Raw genomic sequence first — 20,295 nt, forward strand, 5'->3', positions numbered from 1 at the left:
CAGTCTGGAGAGAAGTGCGGGCCAGGAGGGGCGCCCAGTGGCCGGGTCCTGGGGGGCAGTGGACAGGGGGTGAGCAGCAAGGGGGAAACGAGTGTCTCTAGGGATGGGAGGCCCGGGAGGTTGTGTGGTGAGGGGTGGGGGCAGCGCCCAGCCCCACCTCCCTTGGGGCCCGAGCTCTGCGTCCCCCAGCTCCTTGCTGCTGTCGAGGCTTCCTGGGGTTTCGAATGCGGACATGGTAATTGGAAACAAATTTAGCGTGCTTCAGGCCATCAAGCCTCTCGAGCGAGCGTGCTTGCTGTGCGGTAGATATGTCTGTTTCTAATTTCCAGCGATGTGAGAAATATAGAATGACTTGATTCTTAATTTAGAATACTAAGAGAAGCTGACTTGGTTGGTTTTCAAGCCCGTGTGAAATGTCTCATTCTGGTTTTATGGCTCGCTGCGTGATCTCACGGAGTGCTGGCGCCACCAGCGCTCTCCTGTCCACCTTGGGGCCTGGCACAGGTTACAGGGCAGATATGGCTGCCCACTTCATGCCAGCCGGGAGGAGCCGGCACCGCTGCCCAGGTGTAGTTGTCCAAGCAACTGGTCCAACCCATACTGGGTGGTCACAGCATAACAGCTTTCTGTTGCAGAAAAAGAGTATCTATAGAGACAGTGGCTGTCACTGTGTTCCCCAGCCCTGTCTCCCTTCTAGAAGGGTGGCTGGTACCTTGAACATGGTGTGGAATTCTGGGCACTGACGTTCTAGTGCAAAAGGCAGGAAGAGTGCATTCAGTACACGTGACACAGGTGGAGGATAAGGTGAGAGGGCTGACGTGCCTCCATTGGGGTGGCTGGTCTCTGTAGGAGCCCTGATGAACGGTCAGCCTGCGGTGAGCCCTGTGTGGTGGGGTGGCAAACAGGGGCAGGGGACACTGGGGCAGGGGACACTGGGGCAGGAGCCTGCCTAGTGTATGCCTGGCTTATGTGAGGATGCCCAGGCCAGTGAGGCAGCTAGGGAGGCGGGAGGCAGGTGGAGGTAGGAGGGTTGGATTGTGTACCATCCTTGGTATAGTTTGGGCCCACCTGAGCTTTTGTTTTCCTCTTTACTGGGGGATGAAGCCAGGGCTTTCACACTGAACTACATCTTCAGCCCTTTTTCACTTTTCAATTTTGAAGCAGTCTTGCTAAGCTGTTAAGTTGCCCAGGCTGGGCTTGATCTTTGGATCCTTCTGCCCTGGAGCCTTACAGAGTGCTGGGATTATGGCATGCACAACCAGGCTCCCCCAGACTCTCGCTTTTGATCAGAGTGAGATGTCCGCTGGCGGGGGATTTGAGCAGAGTGGTGACAAGTCCTAACTCCAGCAGTCAGATGCCTTCGAGCTGCTGTGCAGAGCAGGCTGTGTGTAGCGGGGGCCAGCAGGGAAGCAGTGAAGTAGGCAGGGACCAGATGCAAGGCCTGGCAGGATCAGGGCGTGCACTGGAGTGGGTGCAGGAAACAAGTGGCGGGGCTTTGAGATGTACCTGTGTGGGCTGAGGCTTGGGCTGCTTTTGGGGGTGTACCTAATCCTGGCTGTGGGGTGCTTGCTGGGAAACTGGGGTGAAAGGTACATTGTTTGCTGAGCTTAACCAGCATGTATGTGCATGCCTGAGAGCAGGGGCGGGTGAGGGTGGCAGGTGCGAGTGTGGGTGTCTGCACCCATAAACAAGGGCAGGATTTGAGATCCACACACGCTTGTAAGCATGTTCTCCTCAGGGGTGACACGGCTGTTGGAAATCATCACCCCCTTCCCATGGGCCTTTCGCTTCTTCAGAGCAAAGCTCAGGATGATACGTTTCCTAATATTTCAAATTCAACAGAAATGCTAACATGGTTGATGTTTGAATGTATTGAAAATCAAAACAGTTTGCTTGACCAATCACCAGCATGGAAATCAGTCTCCCACTTGGGTTGGGGTCATTGGCTGAAGCAGATGGCCCTGAAGTGCAATAGGGACGCTCAGGACTTTTCATTTATGATGGTGAAAAGCACCATCCCTAGATCTTTCTTGGGCTAATGATACATAAGCGCATCCTTTCTCTTGGAGACGGACAGTGGCCGTGAGCTGAGGTCACCAGGGAAGCAGCCCACTCCGCTTGACATCGTGTTGCTACGCTGTGGTTTGGGTAGGTTGGGTGTAGTAAGTGCACTTTCTACTTGCAGTATTTTCAGCTCTATTGGGATATGACCATTGTAAGGCCAAGTGGCATCTCTACTGTGCCAGCATCTGAGATTGTTGTTAAAACAAGATTTAACGACAGAGGGACAGTCACACTGGAGTATTAAGTAGAAACAATATGTAAAGCATTTGTATCCGTGTACCTGCAAGAAAGAGTACAAAATTTCAGTTTGACAGGGAGAATGGCTTGGGGATCTGTTGTACAAAATAGTGCCTGGAATATGCATTGTAAATTTCAAAACAGCTAAAACAGTAGATTTGAAATATTTTTACTAGAAAAAATAGGCTTGCAAAGTGACAGACTTGTTAATTTGTTTGACTGAATCTTTCCACGATGCCAGCACACATTGTACCCCATAAGTGTATACAATTACTGTTTATCAAGTATGATATGAAAAATAAAAATAATGATAAATTGTGAATGAAAAAAGAAAAGTTTGGAGAATTGTATACAGAAAGCCTGACATAATTTGAAGGGATGCTTTCTTTATTTTTTCCCTCATGAATGAACCATATTGCTTTTGTAACAAGAAAAGGAAAAGTGACAGTCATGAAATACTGCTGCCTTTCACCTTTGCATCGGGCAGTTCGGTCACCACCCGGGTGGGCAGAGCTTGGGTGAGTTGGGTGAAGTGTCCCATCAGGCCGTGCGTCTTTGATGTGTACTTTGTGTTTTTTTTTTTTCTTTTCAAAGTTTTATTGATAAACATATAGCAATGAGACAGTTTCAAATCAAATCGAAAGTACAGTTTCAACAAATAATACACTTTAACAAATCAAATCGAAAGTACAGTTTCAACAAATAATACACTGCATATATTCTTCTTAGTGGTTAATTGCTGTACAAGATGCAGACTTGTGATCCTACTTACAGACACCATTAGAACAAATCATTCTATTCATGATGTGTACTTTGGAAGGCACTTTGGTTCACCTCCTTCAGCTGAGAGGGTGGGGTGGACCTGCCTGGTTGACAAAGCAGGATCCCAGCTCAGGCTGTCTCAGGAAGAGGGCTGGCATGAAGGCTTTCACCCCTCTCACTTATGCGCTGCAGGGTCGTGGATGGGTTACCCAGCCCCTTTGTCACCCAAGCAAGGATAGTGCTGCTGTCCTTAGAGCGCTTAGAGCTGTGCCTTGATGCATTCAGAACATACAGAAGAGCCTTCACCTGGACAGATGCAGAAGTTTTCTTGGGTGAGGCGAGATGGTGACATTTATGAGTTGTTTACAAGGAGAATGGTGGGGCACGTAAATCACAGACCACTTGCTCTTCCTCAGATCTGATTTCCTAATAGCTGGGCCAGCAAAGGGCAGAGTAAACCTACATAACCTGCAGCTCAGTCCCTGGGTTCTCTGCAAAGGGAAGGTGCTTTTCTTATTTAAAATTTTTTTTTTTGCGGAACTGGGGTTTGAACTCAGGCCCTTGTGCTTGCCAGGCAAGTGCTTATTCTACAGAGCTATCTCCCTGGCCCAGGAAGGTGCTTTTCAAAGTGTCACATCAGGCGGCTGTAGGGTCCCCCATGCTCACACATGGAGCTCTGTGGGTTGTGTGCTGGAACTGCCCTTTCTTGCTGAATCTATCAGGTCTGGGAAAATGTGCAAAGTGGAAGCCCTGAGTTTCCCCCTGGCTGCAGGAAAGCAGAGCCTCTTTTGCCTTGGAGGTCACCTGAGCTCTGCATCACAGCAGGTGTCTGGAGGTGACCTTGCTTGCCCAGGTCACCCAGTCATGGAGGCCTACCCAGAAGCCTCAAGATAGGACAGGAGGGGTTGCGGATCTCAAGTAGACCATGTGTCAGCTTCATCTCAGGGTATCAACTTCTGTCTGCAAAACCTAGATCACACTTTGGAAGAAGCCAATGAGTGGCCTTGTGTTCCTCGTCTAAAACCATCAGAGAGGGGGAAAGATCTCCAGGGATGAGCCCAGGCAGGTCAGGACTCTGGGAAGAGCCTGCACCTTCTGGAGAGGGTGGGGCTGTGTTCTTACCATGCAAGATGGATGCAGGCATCCTCTACTTTCTCATCTGTGAAATGGGTAGTAAGTGACCCGTGCTACATGGAGTTGTGTGGTACAGACAGAGATGGAGTGCTGTGCTTGGCACAAGGAAGGCAGGCATCGTGAGCGGCTGCATCAGCTTTGGTGGCTTCCTCATGGATTGTCACCGGCCAGGCTGAATAGCAGGCCCAAGATCTCTGTCACTGTGAAATTTATACACAGGAGAAAGACTAGTCCAACAACTAGACAAGGCAGATGCACTAGAAAGGAAGTCAGAATTCTAGTGGTGTGAAAGCTGCATTTTGAATTCTCCAGAAAAAAAAAAAAAATCCCTGCTTTGTAGCATATACCCAAGTGGTCAAAGTGATATCAACTGATTTTTTTTTGGTACCGTGAATTGAACTCATGACCTCACACTTGCCAGGTAAGTGCTGTGCCCCTGAGCTATATCCCCGGCCCGCAACTGATTCTTCAAATTCTTAAACATTGAACAGTTGGTTCTTGTGAGACTGGAGGAGCTGGCTGTGGCATGAGGTACATGCGAATCATGCGGCCCAGGAAAGGGCAGAAGATCTGAAAGCTAAATGCATAGGCGACAAGTACTACAGGGCAGAGAGTGTGGCTTGTGCGAAGGTCCTGAGGTCAGGATGCACTTGGGGTATTCAGTGAATAGAAAGGCTGGCGCTGGCAGCAGCCTAGCAGGGTACCTAGAGGAGGGAGAGGCTGGGCTGGGGGGACCTTCGGTGACCAAGGCACTTCCCAGTTGAAATTTTGTTCCAAGGCCATCACTAGTCTTTGGAAGGTGGTAAGCGGGGGATGGAAGGATACAATCTGCATTCTTAAAAGATCATTGTGTTGCTCCTGCAAAAGGTAGGCACTGCTCACCCAGGCAGGGGCGTTGGCAGCACGGGCTAATGTGCCAAGAGGGGCGGGCACAGAAGTGGCTGGACTCACACAGAGATACGGGGACATGATGGACTTGTCTCCAGGTGTTCCCTGGCTGTCTCCCACGTGTCTGCCCAACACACCCTTGCTCCTCTCCTGTCACGGAGGAAGCAGCAGTGTAGGCTGAGCACTTTCAGTGTGTCCAGCCCACCTGTCTTCTTGACTCTAAACCTCTCTTCAGCAATGCCAGTAAATCCAGGAGAGATGAAGAAATATATTTATCTTGAGTTCTAATGCGAAGCAAAACCAACAGAAACAACCTTTCTTCTCATTGCTGCCCTTTTTCTTTTTGACTTTTGTCTCAGGACTTACCTGATCTTCAGATAAGAGGCTTGTGACTCGGGCTTTCATCTTTGCCCACGGCTGCCTCTTGGGTGGGTACCAGACACTTATGTAAATGTTGTGGGTGTCAGCCCTGCAGATGAAGAGAAAGGCTGTCACCCCGCTCTGCTCCACCCTCGGCCTGTCTCTGTGTAATTGTTAGGAGAACACGTACGTTCTGGGCTGCTGGTGTCCAGGAGGACCTCCTGCTATGGGCCCATGTGCTGTGTGTGTGCTGCCCCCTGTGGGGGCTCTAGTCATCAGTGGCTCGTGAGATTCGGAACCCTCCAGTCAGATTCTGTAGAGTGTGGATGGACGGCTCAGGGCGCCTCCGTTGGCCGCCGCCGCCGCTGCTGACCATGTGTCCTCCAGCACTCTGGAACCTGTTGCTCTGTGTCAGGTGACAGGAGGTTCTGCTGAGGTTTTGTAGAACTTGAGGGAAGGGAGGGATCTTGGCCAGCTTGTCATAGTCTCCCTCAAACTTGCAGGCAAAGAAGAAATGATTGATTGACCTAGCGCTTCTTCTGGTGGGTGACAGGAATCTTATCAGACTTTCGGCCTGACCTTCTTTTGGCTTTACTATATGTGCTGTGATGCATATACTCTATGTGCTATGTATATATGATATGTATATAATACAGGATGTACTGCGTATGTTTGCTCTTGCGTAGTGTGTATATATGACATATACTATATACGTTATATATAATAGCCTATACTATATATTTCAACTTATTAAAGTTCCGAACTTTCCTGGACTTCCTTCTTTTTTTTGGGGGGGGGGGACTTTCTTCTTTTAATGCGGTGTGTAAAGTCAAAGCCCTCTGACCACCTTTTTAATCTTGAGTTCTCCCATCACCCTGCAAGGTGGCTGTGGTGGCGCCAGTTTGAAGCATGTCCTTTTATACCTTTCTTATTGAATCCACACTTGTGTGTGTGGATGGATGGAAAACGTTCTGCATTGTCGCCTAATGTGTAGGTTTCGATGCATTTTATTCCTCAAAATTATGTGCTAGATCTTTCTGGATCAATTTATGGAAAACAAATAAATGAGGGCGTATAGCACTGAGTGTTCATGATTCCGTCTGTGTAGCATGCTCCTGTATAAACTCGTGTACGTATCGGCAGGTGCATCTGCAAAGTGCACGCTGATGGGTAATAACCAGATCACAGTTCACAGTATAATAAATATCTATCTATCTATCTATCTATCTATCTATCTATCTATCTATCTATCTATCCATTAGAGCTGTCAGTCCCATACACTTTACAGTAGTTATGCCTGTGTTTATTCCTGTCAGCCGTAGCGTACCTTTTCCTCCTCAATATCCAAAGCAGTTGGTATTGTCAAGCATTACGCATGCGTTAATCTAATAGGCAGAATATGATGACTTCTGGTTGTTTAATTTTGGAGTTCTCTGCTTCTATGTTACACTGAGCCTCCTCTGTGCTACTGGCCTTTTTTTCCCTGTGAACTGCCTGATCAAACATCTTGTCACTTCTGTGTTGCGTAGCTTTTTAAAATTCATTCATGGGGAGATGGCTCAGTGGAATAAATGCTTCCCTGGCAAGCGCAAGGGCTTGAGTTCAATCCCCCGGTTTTGAAAAAAAAAAAAAATTAAAAAAAAAATTCATTCAGTGCATGTACACTAGGATGCCTACTATGTACCAAGCCTCATTCTAGGTGCTCAGAATTCTTGTGGCACGTGAAGCAGACAAATATCTTTGGCCTCAACCAAGTGACAGTTTATTTGTGGGAAAGAGACCAAGGATCAAAGTGTCAAGCAACTGGATAGTGCTTTCATTTGGCGTTTTTTTTTTTTTTTTTTTTTTTCAGAACCAGGGATTGAACTCAGGCCCTTGCGCTTGCCAGGGAAGCGCTTATTCTACTGAGCCATCTCCCTGGCCCCTCAGTTGGATTTTTGAAAGGAGAAAGCGATAGGAAAAATTCATTAGAGTGGGACTCAGTTTTAATTAGGATGGCCAAGGAATCCTGTCTTTTATGTATGTGTAGGCATTCTTTGTGCATTCTGCATGCCATTAATCATTTGCCTATTATATGTTAAATATATTTTTCCATTTTTAATTATTTTTAACTTAGATTACTATAATTTTCCCTTGATCTCTTTTCCTTTTGAAATATAAAACTGTGTTAACTGGCATATTATCATGTGAAAAAGTGACAGCTCTTTCTCCTTACCTCCCCAGGCAACCATAGTTAGGGCTCTGTGTTTATCTTCCTGGGTCATTTGCTGCCCTCACTCCTACTTGGCTAGCTGTCCCATTGTCCCATTGCCTTATGCCTTTGGTCACCAGTTAGCCACACATTCTGGCTATTTACCTGTAAACACAGTTCTGATCTTCTATGTTAGTTCTCATGGCTGCTTAATATTTGTTTTATAGGGGATCTCTGTAATTTATCCAAGTAGTCCCCCCTCCCTGAACATCAAGCTTGCTTCTGAGTCTTCATTCATCCATCCAGACAGACAATCTAGGAATCCTACCTTCCTCAGCCCAACAGCTCCTTTAGTCTCATTTGGTTGTCAGACTAGAGCCATCATACCCTGTGTATTTTGCATTCTTCCCCAGCTCCACGGTTACATGGAAAACAAGCCTTTGGGGCTGCAGATCTTCATCGGAACAGCTGACGAGCGCATCCTGAAGCCTCACGCCTTCTACCAGGTGCACCGGATCACGGGCAAGACTGTCACCACCACCAGCTATGAGAAGATCGTGGGCAACACCAAAGTCCTGGAGATCCCCCTGGAGCCAAAGAACAACATGCGGGCCACGTAAGGGCTGCAGCTGAGGGCGGCGGGCCTCTCAGGGGAGGTGAACAGGGCCAAGGGACAGGATTTGGGAAATAAGGCCCTGGGAGGGGTGCGATGGGAGCCACCATGGACAGGGGTTTCCCAACCTGTGAGTGACTCAAACTTTTCCAAAAGAAATTTCTATTTTAAAAGGATCGAATGCAAATATTTTCAGGTGTCTCGGGAAGGAGAACCCTCATGCATGCCTGAATCATGTTGCTTTATGAGGTTAAATTTATGTACATTGAAAACAATTGGTGTTGCCTAAAGAAATGATTGAGTAAAAATTCAGCAATCAGAGTTACAAAGCCGATGTGCCTGCCCAGGGCTAAAGGTTGGGAAACCCTGCACACACCTCTGTTGGAGGTAAAAAATAAAAAATAGTTTTATGAGAAAATAAATTGTAGGTCCCAGAAAAGCTGAAGAAAGTATGAATTCCTGAATACCATTCACTTCAATTTACCAGTTGTTACTTTTTTCACATTTGCTTTACTATTTGTATTTTCCTTCCTGAGACGTTTGACAGCTGCTTTCAGATATCGTGCCCTTTGACCCTAACCCTTCTGCATGCACGTCCTAAGACCCAAGGTGTGCTGTCTTACACAACCAAGGGCTTGGCACACTTGAGATGAAACTTGGTACACTATTCTTGCTGACAGGACTGTCTCTGGTTGCCACTGGTTACCTATTTGAGTTTTTCAGATCCTTTTGAGAGTAGAGGCATTGGAATGAAAACTAGCCTAGAGAGAGGGTCTCAGCTAGGGAACTTCTCTGATGGCTGGGTTTTCCTGTTCTTGGTTGCCATCTGGGTGTGCACTGCTGGCTGAGCTACATGAGGTGGGCCAGGGCAGCTTTGTGGGCAATTGCTCCAGCTCCCCAGGCGGCTCAGGTGCCAGTGGGGTTCTCCATCTCCTGGCAGCATTGACTGTGCAGGGATTCTGAAGCTCCGGAACGCGGACATCGAACTGCGCAAAGGAGAGACGGACATCGGCAGGAAGAACACCCGGGTGCGGCTGGTGTTCCGGGTCCACATCCCGGAGTCCAGCACCCGCATCGTCTCCTTGCAGACGGCATCCAACCCCATCGAGTGCTGTAAGTGGGGCTCTGGGGCAGTCTTGTTTGGAAACTGTCCTATACCTAAGATTCTGTTCTGGGCGGGGTCCCTGGCAGGTGGCTTGTGAAACACACAGGGTGCCCAAGGGAGGCTAAATGGCTAGTTGGGCTGGAGGTGTAGCTCAGTGGTACAGCCCTTACCCAGCATGCACTGTGGGTTCCATGCCCCTCCCCCAAAGAAAAATAAAGAACATACATTCTATGTACCTTGGCGGCAGAGGGCTCACCAAGCCTGCTCAAGACCCTGGGTTCCATCCTCACACGGTAAAGCAAACAGAGAAGTGGATTCAAAATGATGAAAGGGCCAGAGGCAGGGCACATATGTGGGTCTTATCTCTGCTTGTATTTACTTGTGGAAGGTTTTATGGCTTCAGGGGAAATTAGAAAACAGTATGGCCAGTTTGCAGTAAGTAGCCTACAGCTTTGTTTAGAATATTTGAAATGGATAACTATTGTTCTAGTCTTTAAAAGGGCATGGGGGCCGGGGAGATGGCTCAGTGGAATAAGCGCTTCTGTGGCAAGCACAAGGGCCTGAGTTCAATCCCTGGTTCCGCCAAAAAACCAAAACAAAACAAAAAGTAAAAGGGCAGGTGCATTTGAGGTGAGTTTTTTGTACGTAGTGTTCCCAAGGTTTTTTTTTTTTTCCCTCCTCTCTCCTTTCAGCAAAAACAGCACTTGGGTCACAGTGGCTCTGCTTTGTTGAGCACGGACTCTGCTGGTCACTTGTGGGGACTCACAGCTATCCTCGGGCTGGCTGGAGTCACTATGCCCATTTTATAGAGCAGCCATGTACACAGTCAGAAGGTGCAGGGCTGGAATGGGAACTGGGGCTTGTGTAGGCAGGAGCCACACTCCACCCACCCCTTCCGCCCGCCAGTGGAGGTGCATTGGGGTCTTTCTTGCATCAGGGGCTATGCTCGGTACTGGGCAGCGCGGAGGAGCAAATCATTTTCCCCGTCCTTAGCAAGCTTACAGGGTAGTGAGGCTAAGGACTGCACATGTAGGTATAAAGTTACAGAAGATTTTCAGAATCTGCTATAAAGTGGGCACTGAGCAAAAACACCCAGCCCGGTTCTACCAGGCTTCACGCGTAGCTTTGAGCTTATTTTTCTTTTTTGTTTGCTTTTGGAGATAGGATTTCACTTTGTAGTTCAGGGTGACTTTAAACTCACTACGTCGGCCCGGGCTGGCCTTGAACTCAAGGCAGTCCTCCTGGCTCAGCCTCCAGAGTGCTGGGATTACAGACATGTGCCACCAGTCCCAGCTTGTTCTTTGGTTCTTTTCAGAAGGGAAATAATGAGTTGTTGCATCATGACTTTAGAAGTTATTTGCAAAAGCATAAAGAAGAAAAATGTAAACATTGTTTCAGAAGCAAAAGCTGTTTATCTGGTTTTTTTAGGCCTACCAATGCTTTATGTTGTTATAATCAGGTTCCATGTTAAATTATATCCTGGGGTTTTTCCTGTCTGTTTACTGGATATTTTATCATAAGTGGGTGTCACAGGCTGGGGAGATGGTGGGAAGGGAAGGGATGGATGGGGTGGGTGGTGGCGCTTGGGAGGCATGGGGGATTGGAGACTAGTTGGGCAGTTCCCCACCTTGATGGGCTCTGCGCACCTAGCTCAGCCAAGAGGGTATGTATTTTCACACGAGAGTGTGTACTCAGTGTGGCTGCCTCTTGATTTTAAAAGATAATCTAGAATTTTCGGATTTCTAAAAAATGGCAACTGGCCTGGGAGTATAGCTCATTGGAAGAATAAGGGATGACAGGCACAAGGTCTTGGGTGCAGTCTCCTCTGTACACACCCACAGCGGGGTGCTGTCAGTCAGAGGCCATCTTGAGTCACGGGTGAGAATAGGGAGAGTGTGGTGGTGCTACGCAGAGAGTGTGGCTGGAGACTGCCCCTCCAGGCAGGGGCCAGCGAGGACAGGCGGCGGCCCCTTTCTTTGGGAGGGTAAGGAGCCAGAGTTTGGACTTGATTGGTCTTTGGAAACAGAATGAAGGAGTCCCCCAGATTCCTTCCAGCCTTTCAGGTCAAGGTGCTGATCAGCTGAGTTGATGGAGGCTTTGGTTCTGAGCTGGGAGGAAGACTTGTCACCAGCAGTAGGTGACGAAGGAACACCGATATTGAGAACCACACCAGTGGAGGAACCTGGAATTCCCCTCCTGTACTCAGCAGACCCCACCCCTACCCCCCAAATGCTGGTCATGTTGGCGGCCCCACCCCATCCTGGGTTCAAACACCTCAGGATGTTTTCAGAAGGAAATGCAGGCTCCTCCTGGTGATTTGGGGGATTTTGAGCAGAGGGCCTCCCCTTTACAGCTAGTGACTCACTCCCCAGGCCGAGCTGTGGTCTGTAGCAAGCTGCAGGGCGGCAGGCCTGAGCGGGGCCTCTCTCTCTCTTGGCGCCCGCTCCCCTGTCTGGCTTCTTGAAGGCAGCTTATCGGACGTTAGTCTGAGACTTTCAGGATCATCATTGAACCGCAGGGGCCACCTGTGAGGAGGGTGTTAGAAAGTTGTGTGAATCTTGAAAATCTTTCCTTTTTCCCTGCACAAAACATTTGGCTGATTCACCTACTTTGTTCTGACAGATAAAGAAACTGAGGCTTTCTTGGTAAAATGATTCATCCATTTTTACCGAATAGGTGGCAAAGCTGGTGACACCAGCTTCCTAGTTCTGCAGAAGGTCTTCTTGTGGGTTCTGTGACGCACCCTGTCCCGCAGCCCACCCTCTACCACCCGAGGCTGCGCCCCTCACCCAGAATCTCATCTCATTATTATTTCCTTCCTCTGTTTTTCCAAGACCAATGCCCAATAGTCCCATAAATATTTATTGCCTAATTGACCTCCTGTGTCATCTGCAGGGAGCTACTCAACAGTCATTTATGGACAGTTGGTGAGTAGCACTGACCAACACAGAGTATCTAAAATGATTATTCTCTGATTGACTTGGAGAATATCTACCGGGGAGGGGAGCAGGTAAGAAGAGCCCAGGGTGGGCGGGCGCTTATTTGCAGGGCTGACTTAATTTGGAAGCTTCTTTTTTACACACTGTCTTGGGAACCATGGGTGAGTGCTTGGAATCTAGCACGAAGCCACAAATTCTCAGGAGAGCAGCGTGAGTGCCTCCAAGTGAGCTTCCTTCTTTTCATCCGCCTGCCAGCTGCCAGAGGCCCAGCCTCCCCTGTGCGGGTTGGCACCTGAGCTTCCGTCTGCTGCTTCCACTTGGACCGCGGTGCCGCCCAGAGGGGCTTGGCTTCCCCTCTGGCCCTCCCCTGTTTGCAATGAGAATTTGCTGAGCCTAGACAGCACCTTGCCCTCCCACTGGCCCCTGGCCCATGCCCAGCCCTTCTGCCGCTCCTCAGTGGTCGCTTCTCCCTGCTGTGACTAAGTCCCACCCCATGTCAGTCTCCTAGACTTTCCCATTGGTGGCTTAAGACATCAAGGTTCTGTCTCCCTGAGAGGCAGAGCCTGAAGCCAAGGGTGCAGGGCTGGCTTCCTGGAGGCACTGAGAGGCTGAGACTGTGGGGTCTCTGCAGTTCTGGGGGTGCTGGTGCTCGAAGTGCTCTTGGCTGTGGCTGTATCCTTCTGGTCTCTGTCTCCATGTTTGTGTGGCCCCTTGCCCTCTCCCCTCTCCTCTGGGTCTCTGTGGGTCTTTTTCAGCTGTTGTTACGGTTGCTCCCATTGGATCTAGCCCCTATCTTAATTCAGGACAGTCTCTCCTGTCTTTACTTTAATGACATCTGTGAAGCCCTCATTTCTAAACAAGGCGCATAGTGAAGTGACAGATAGATGTGGCAGATGTCTGCTGCTTGGCCCCTGCCCTTCAGGGCTGACTTCCCGACTTCCTTCCTGTCTCCCTCAGGTTCTGCACACACTGGGGGCTTTCCCTGATGACTCCTGGCTTTGGCTCTTGCTGTCACCTCTACCCAGAACATGGCTTTTTCACCTTAGCTATACCTTAGAGTCACCTGTGATTTATTAAAAAAAACAAACAAACGAAAATGTCCAGGTGCCACACCAGTAAGTCTGATTTGGTTTGTCAGGCCTTAGCAGGGAGACCTTCCAGGGGTCTTTGATGAATCTGATACAGGTTTGATTTAGAGACCTGCTCACTTTTCTCCACCCTTCAGTGGCTGGCTACTTTCTCTCCTGGCTCAAGGCCCCATTCGCATGGCTCCCTGGGGAGAAAGCATCCGTCCTACTGCAAGTGGAGTCTTTGGGTTCTGACAATTCAAGTTTCTTGTTAGTCTCTCTCCTGAGACAGCTGGGCCAGGTGTGGCCAGGTTCTGGTGCACAGAAAGAGTCTCTAGAGGACCCTTGAGAAAGTGACAGGAAAGCCAGCAGCGCTGCACTCCTAGGTGGGGAAAAGGGGCAGCAGTGGGACGGGGAGGAGGTGCCCCCAGGCAGCTGCACCTTCTGGCCGGACCCCTGAGGCTTGCTGTAGCTCTGTCCAAAGCCAGTGACTTTTCTCCCTTTGTCACATTTCACGAAGCCCCTAATGCAACTGTGCCCCCACCCTGCCTGCATTTTATGTCTGTTTTTATTGAGGTGCAATTCAGACACTGTAGCTCACACAGACTAAGTGTTCATCCAGCCCGCTCACTTTTGCCAATGACATGTGCAGCTGTCATTTGCGAGCGTAGGCTTCCTTTCATTCCTGTAGGTTCGCTGGGGTCCCTCCCACTATCACCTCCCCATAATTGCACAGAGGGGACCCCTGTTCTGATCTGTCACCCCTGATGGGTGCCCCCTCATCCTGGATCTTTGCAGACTGCAGTTAGAGAGTACGGTGTCCGTGTGTCGGTCCTGCAGTTTCTGCTCACTGTCTTGTTTTGAATTCTGTCGCTGCTGTTGCTCGATTCAGAACTTCCTTCTTGGTTACCAGTGAGCACCACTGGATTGTGGGCCTATGACCATTGTTTATTCATTGGTTAAAATTTTGGTTTAGCTCCAAGGCTTGGGTGCTATAGATGAAGTTGCTGTGCACCTTCCTGTTCAGCCCTTTGCTAGAGGCAGGCTGCCGTATCTCTTGGGGAAAACCCAGGAGTGGAGTTGTTTGGTCCTAGTGCAAAAATGTGCGTGTTGTCTTTGCTGTTTTCTACCCCGTTTTGCACTCTGAGTAGAGCGTGTGAGGGTTGCCCCCGAGCGAAAGGCATTGCCAGCCTTTCTAATTCTAGCCATTCTAATGGTGGTAAAATAGGATCTCATTGTGGTTTGAACTTGCATTTCCCTGATGACTAATGATGCCGGGCTTGTATTTATGAGCGTGTTGCATGTTTATGTATCATCTCTTGGGCAGGCAGGGTGTTTAAATCTTTTACTCATTTTTTTATTAGGTTGTTCATGTTTTTTTTTTTTGTTGTTGTTGTTAATATATAGCAGGTTTTTTTTTTGTAGTGGGAATCAAATTCAGGACCTTGAGCTCGCCTGGCAGGCACTGTGCCACTGAGCTATATCTCTGGCCCCCAAGCAGATTTAAAGTATCTTCTAGCTGTGAGTCCTTTGTCAGACATGTAGACTATGAGTATTTTCCACATGTTAGTTTCTAAATGTTGCATTTAATTATTTGAGTGAAGCCAAATTGGTCCTTTGTCACGCTCTTGGGCTTAGTGTACTCTGAACGTAGCAAAGCCATTCTTGTAGAAGCGTTGGTGACCGCAGAGTGACCCATCTCTGATTGGGTTGGTTAAGGTGTGAGGCGGGGCCGAAGCCCCCCTCGCCGGCGTGGATGTGCAGTTGCTGCCTGAGTCTGGTTTGGAGACCTAGAGCTTCTTGGTTTCTCAGCTCCTCTGTTCCTTTTCCTACATCTCCCCACTCTCCTGGGTCTGGGAGACAGTGAGGGTACAGCATCACTTTAGGGGAGCCCTGGAAGTGGGGGAGCAGCTCCTGCAGCACCATAGCCCTGGACTGTCTGGCACTCAATCTTTGTATTAAAAGTAGCCTGGGAGGGATCCACACTGCAGGGCACTGGAGGTAGGTGAAAAAATAATGTCCCCACCCTCGTGGGAGTCACATTCTAGTTGGGGAAGCAGACAGTAATGGATGAGAGAGCATTTGAAACAAGAGCGGGTCCTCGCAAGATGGCAAGAGGGACCACGCGTTGATGGCTTGGGCTCGGGCCCCAGCACTAGTTGTGCAGATCGGAGGAGGGCTCGGAGAGAGGTGGCATGTCCGCCACTTAGGAGGGTTGCCTCTAGAGGGTACAGCAAGGTGAAAGCTGCTGAGGCAGGGATAAGCCTGGGCCCCGAGAGGTAACCGTGAAGGCTGAGGAGCAAATGGAGGGAGGCGGCGGCGTGTGAGGTCTCAGACAAAGCTAGGCACTCTGGACTTAATTCCAAGCGAAGTAAGAAGTCTCAAGTTCTCCTTCAGGGACTGGTGTGCAATAATTTCTAGCTTAAAGCTCATTTAGCCTAATATGAATAGATGCTAATAAACACTTAAAGGCCCCCCAAAAAAAGAAGGAACGAGATGAGAGAGTGATAGGATAGGGACAGGTGAAGGAAAATGTGGAAGTTGGTCTTGACACCTACTGGTCTCAGCATTTTCTGGATTGTTGCTGAATATGATTTGGTGTCTGCTCCCATTTTACAGAGGGGAAAACAGAAGTATAGAAAAGGTACACAAATAACTTCTGGTCATGCCGCTGAGCCATCTGGGCCGTCCACACCCTGCTGGCTTGCAGGCCCACAAGATTGAGCTGCGTCACAAGTGGGAGGTTAATTTGGGCCGGCAGCACAGGGGGGTTGTGTGGTGTGGTTGTAAATCAGACAGCAGCTCAGGGTGCCCCTGCAGATCGTGCAGCAGGAAGTGTTAGGTGAAATTTGGGCTTTGGGAAGAGGTCACACTGGCTGGACTCTTGTCAGTCTCTGCCCTGGAAGGAGAAGCCACATTTTAGGAACATCAGGAGCAACTACCTGTCCTTATGTGGAGTAGCAGTTATGAGTTTGGGCTCTGCTGCTGGTGGCTTGGGTTCAAATCCTGCCTCTGCCACTTAGTCCTGGGAGGCTGCTTAACGCTCTGTGCTCAGTCTCCTCATCTGTGCAATGGATCTAATCCTCGTCCTTCCCTGTGGGTGTGGGGACGAAGCAGTCAGTGCTGGTCACACTCACGGCAGGCGACCTCACGTTAGTGTGGCCCGCTGTGGGCAGATCTCACTTTCATGCCTGTGGTTCTTCCTGTAGCTCTGCAGAGTGGACTTCCTGTCTCTCTGACTGCCACCCATCATGATGGGGGACCACGGCCAAGTGGGCGTGAGAGATTAGTGACACTGGATGGCCCTGGGTGAATGGGCAGTAGGTCGCACTCCTAGGAGGGGCTGAGGTGGTCATTAGGGTGTAGGGTGCGTAGCCAGGGAACGTGTGGCTGAGCAGCGCCCCTGGGAAGGCCACGTGGTAGGGAGCCTTTTGTGCCAGAGCAAGGAAGGCCGGCTTCCTTGGACTTGAGCACCTGTGGCAGGCCTGCAGCCTCCTTTCTGTTCCTGTCCCCCTCTGAAGGCCCACCTGCACCGCCCCTCAGTGTGCTCTACCTCTGCCTGCCTTGGACATGTGCCTGGGACTGGGACATGCCTTGGGAGTGTCCCTAGCCAGGTAAGGCTCGGAAAGGCCACAGGGAAGACACAGCGAGACACTGAAGCTGAGGTCTCTCCTCTGTCTGGGCCACCTGGGTGCCTCAGGGACCAGGGAGCCAGGCAGTCAACCAGGGATTCATGGAGCCCTCAGGAAGGTTCCATGAAGTACACGGAGGTGTCTGAGAACATTCCAGAGGGGGCGCCTGTGAGCGCATTGGCCTGGTGGAGGAACTACCTGCTTAGGAGACAGCAGTGTCTCCTATCCTGCCCCTGGTGCCTGCCGTGTGGGCTGAGATGAGATTTACTTGTCGGGAGAGTGGGGTGTCATTGCTCTGACTGGTCGCTCGCCCCAGCTCCATTCCATATACCCTGGTGCTGTTAGTATGGGCAACTACCACAGACGTGGCGCCACTCTCTGGGACATAGAGCCTCTCTGGCCCCACCCCCAGACTGACCAGGAGTGGTCAGCAAGGAGGCCGAGGGCGTCTGTTGGCACTTCCCTGGGCTTCTCCCTGGGCCATAGCCAAGGACAGGGACAGGACGCAGACGAGGAAGGCTCACAGCAGCAGGAACGCAGCCAGCGAGTGGGGGAAGGGCTGCAGGCAGGGAGAGGACCCGAGGCCTGTGTGGCTGGTGGCCTTCCCACGGCATCCTGCTCCAGGTGTACTCAGGGTGGTGGAATCCCACAGGCTGGGCCCCAGGCCTGCCTCTGCTGCAGGGAGCTGTGAGCCGTGGGCTGTCTCACGGTTGTGTCTCCTCTGCAGAGCTCTCGTCCTCGACTCTATAGAGTGTCAGTCTTTCTTGCCTTGTGGTCTCAGTTAATCTGGAAACCTCCCTGTGAAATTGGTGCTGTGATTATTTCCATTTTATAGGTGAGAACACAGGCGCAGAGTGGTGACCTCACTTATTCAAATTCCCAGCGCTAGGATGTCACCAAGCTGGGCTTTGAGCTTGGACAGCCCCACTGCAGCCTTCTCACATGTGCCCGGCACCCCACCCTGCCTCATGATGTGTGTTTTATAATATAAACTGAGCAGTGATCACGTGCCGGGCATCTGAGGTAGTTTCTGTGGTGCTGACAGAGTCGGCCCCTCTGAGAAAAGCCTTCTCCCAGCCAGCTCTCCCTCAACCCTGAGACAGGCCAACTGCAGGCGGCATCCCATTTCCAGACTTGTGCAGGTGGAGCTGCAGGCCGGCCAGTGCATCTCCCTGGTGAAGCTGAGCCTCATGTCTGCTTCATGCCCAGCTCTGAGAGGAAATACAGGGGGGTTTAACCCAGAGCGCCTAGAAGTTCAGAGCCCATAAAACACTAAAGCATGGAGCCAATGTACAATGTGCCAGGGGCCGGAGCAGCCGTGGAGCAGGGGAAGTCACTTTGTTAGGGCCACCCCGAAGCTTATGCAGGGGCGGGGGTCATCTCAGCCAGGCCAGACCCCTAAGCCTAATGAACAGGAAGCTGAGTGGTGTCACTGGAGCTGACGGAGTGGAGTGCTGCAAGGCCAGGAGCCTGCTAGCCTCCTGAGAGCCCCCCGCAGGCCCTGGGCTCCTCCCAGCAGCATCCATAGGTGGTGGAAGTTGCATCAGACAGAGACAGGGCCCTGGAGGATTTGGCTGCTGTTTGGCTTGCCCCAGTTCCTCTTTCAGAGGCTAATTGGATCCCTTAGCTCTGGGCTGTCTGAGGACTGGGGCCTCCCCAGGAGGAGTTCCCCCATCCTCAGCTGGCCTCTGACTAGCGGAACTGAGCTCTTAAGTAGGTGACTGTCCCGAGTCACCTGGAGAGCTCGGCAGCTCAGGAAACAGTGGGTGGCGTAATGGGGGGGGGCGCAGCACATCTGTGTATATGGCTTGGGGGGCACTGGAGAAGCTCCTGCCCCAAGTAGTAGGCCACCGCTGTGGGTGGCCGGAGAGCTACACGCTGAGGAAGTCTGACAGCCAGGAGTCGGAAGGCCACGAAACTTAGGTGACAGCTCAGGATCCGTCGAGAACCACTGTGGCCACAGAGGTAGTCTGTGTCAGCATGTGGCCGTGGCCACTCAGGCTCGGTGGCACAGCTAACACTCCAGGTGCTGCAGCTCTAGGTGTCACTAACGTTGCTGACAGGACTTCCTGTGCCACATGGTTAATGATGGCGAGGACTGCAATTTCGAGTGCTCAGCAAGCTCTAGGCAGAGCTTAGATACTGCCATTGTGTCCAAATATATACAACACCGAGCTTACCAATTTAACCACAGTTTGCCATTTTAAAAGTGTGTAAGTCAGTGGCACTGATCACATTCATAGTGTTACACAACTAACAACTCTAGTGACTTCTGTATAGGTGCTGCTGAAGTAAGCAAAACACTAGCTAATTCTGGAACTTTTCTATCACCGTGAAAAGAGACCTTCAGCCCAAGGTCAGTCCCTTCCGATTCCCCTCTCGCCCCAGCCCCCCAGACAGGTACCCATCCATCTGCTTTATGCGTGTGCCTGTTGGATAAATGGGACAGGACAGTATTCATATGACTGAGTCCTTCCATTCAGCAGGATGTTTTCAAAGTACTAGCACTTTGTTCCTTTCTGTGGTTGAAAATACTCTGTGTGAGTGTACCACCTTTGTTCACACATCCATCCCTGGACATCTGAGCTGATTTTAACAACTGAGTTCTGCCCGGGTCTTTGTGTATATGATCTCTGGTAGTGTGATGTAGACCCGTGAAAGTAGGGACTGTTACGATTGACAGAGGAGCCAGTTGGCAGAGGGACTCAGTGATTTGCTGAGGGTCATGCACCAGGAGGGTGACAGATGCAGGACTCAGAACTGCGGCTTTTGTGGCCCCATGTGTACACTGTGCTGGTGCTCCCCGCATTTGGCACCGCACAGCCTAGAAGCTGTGCTACAAGTGATACCAAACTGGTTGTGGTTCCTGGAGTCACGCTGGGGTCCCCTCCACAGATCATTTAAGTCAGAATCTCTAGAACAGTTGCTGTTCATCAGGGACAGTTTTGTGTCTTTCCTTAGGAGGGGACATCTAGCCATTCTGCAGAGTTTTGGTTGTCATGGCTGAGGGCAGCAGTGCCACCAGCATCTAGTGCCAGCATACGGAGTGGCCCAAAGAATGGCCGTGGAGCTAGTGCCCCAGTTGCTATGGAGGCAAGGCCTTGGGGCCAGTGGCTTTCTCCCTGTCTGTAGAGCTGGAGCTGGGAGACCTGGGGCCGAGAGGTGCAGGAAGGCCTGTGGCTCCGCATGTCCCACTCAATTCAGCTGCCTCTGGCGGTGCTTTGAGCTTCAGGACGAGACAAGCTTGTTGGAAACTGCCCTGGACTCCCATTCTTTCTTTAAATTTTTACTTTAAAATTTGTT

The 20,295-nt window shown here is 50.4% G+C and overlaps 1 protein-coding gene across 1 annotated transcript in view; it reads left to right on the top strand.

Moving 5' to 3' along the window:
- The window catches only part of Nfatc2 (nuclear factor of activated T cells 2), a 114,014-nt gene that overhangs the window by 44,742 nt on the left and 48,977 nt on the right, over positions 1-20,295 (top strand). Inside the window, exons 4-5 of the mRNA XM_023720768.1 lie at positions 8,050-8,252; positions 9,190-9,362. Of these exons, the coding sequence (XP_023576536.1) occupies positions 8,050-8,252; positions 9,190-9,362 (376 nt within the window). The remainder of the gene's footprint in view (positions 1-8,049; positions 8,253-9,189; positions 9,363-20,295) is intronic.

This window comes from Octodon degus, unplaced genomic scaffold, assembly GCF_000260255.1.
Source record: "Octodon degus isolate 3935 unplaced genomic scaffold, OctDeg1.0 scaffold00077, whole genome shotgun sequence".
In the NCBI taxonomy this organism is placed as follows: Eukaryota; Metazoa; Chordata; class Mammalia; order Rodentia; family Octodontidae; genus Octodon; species Octodon degus.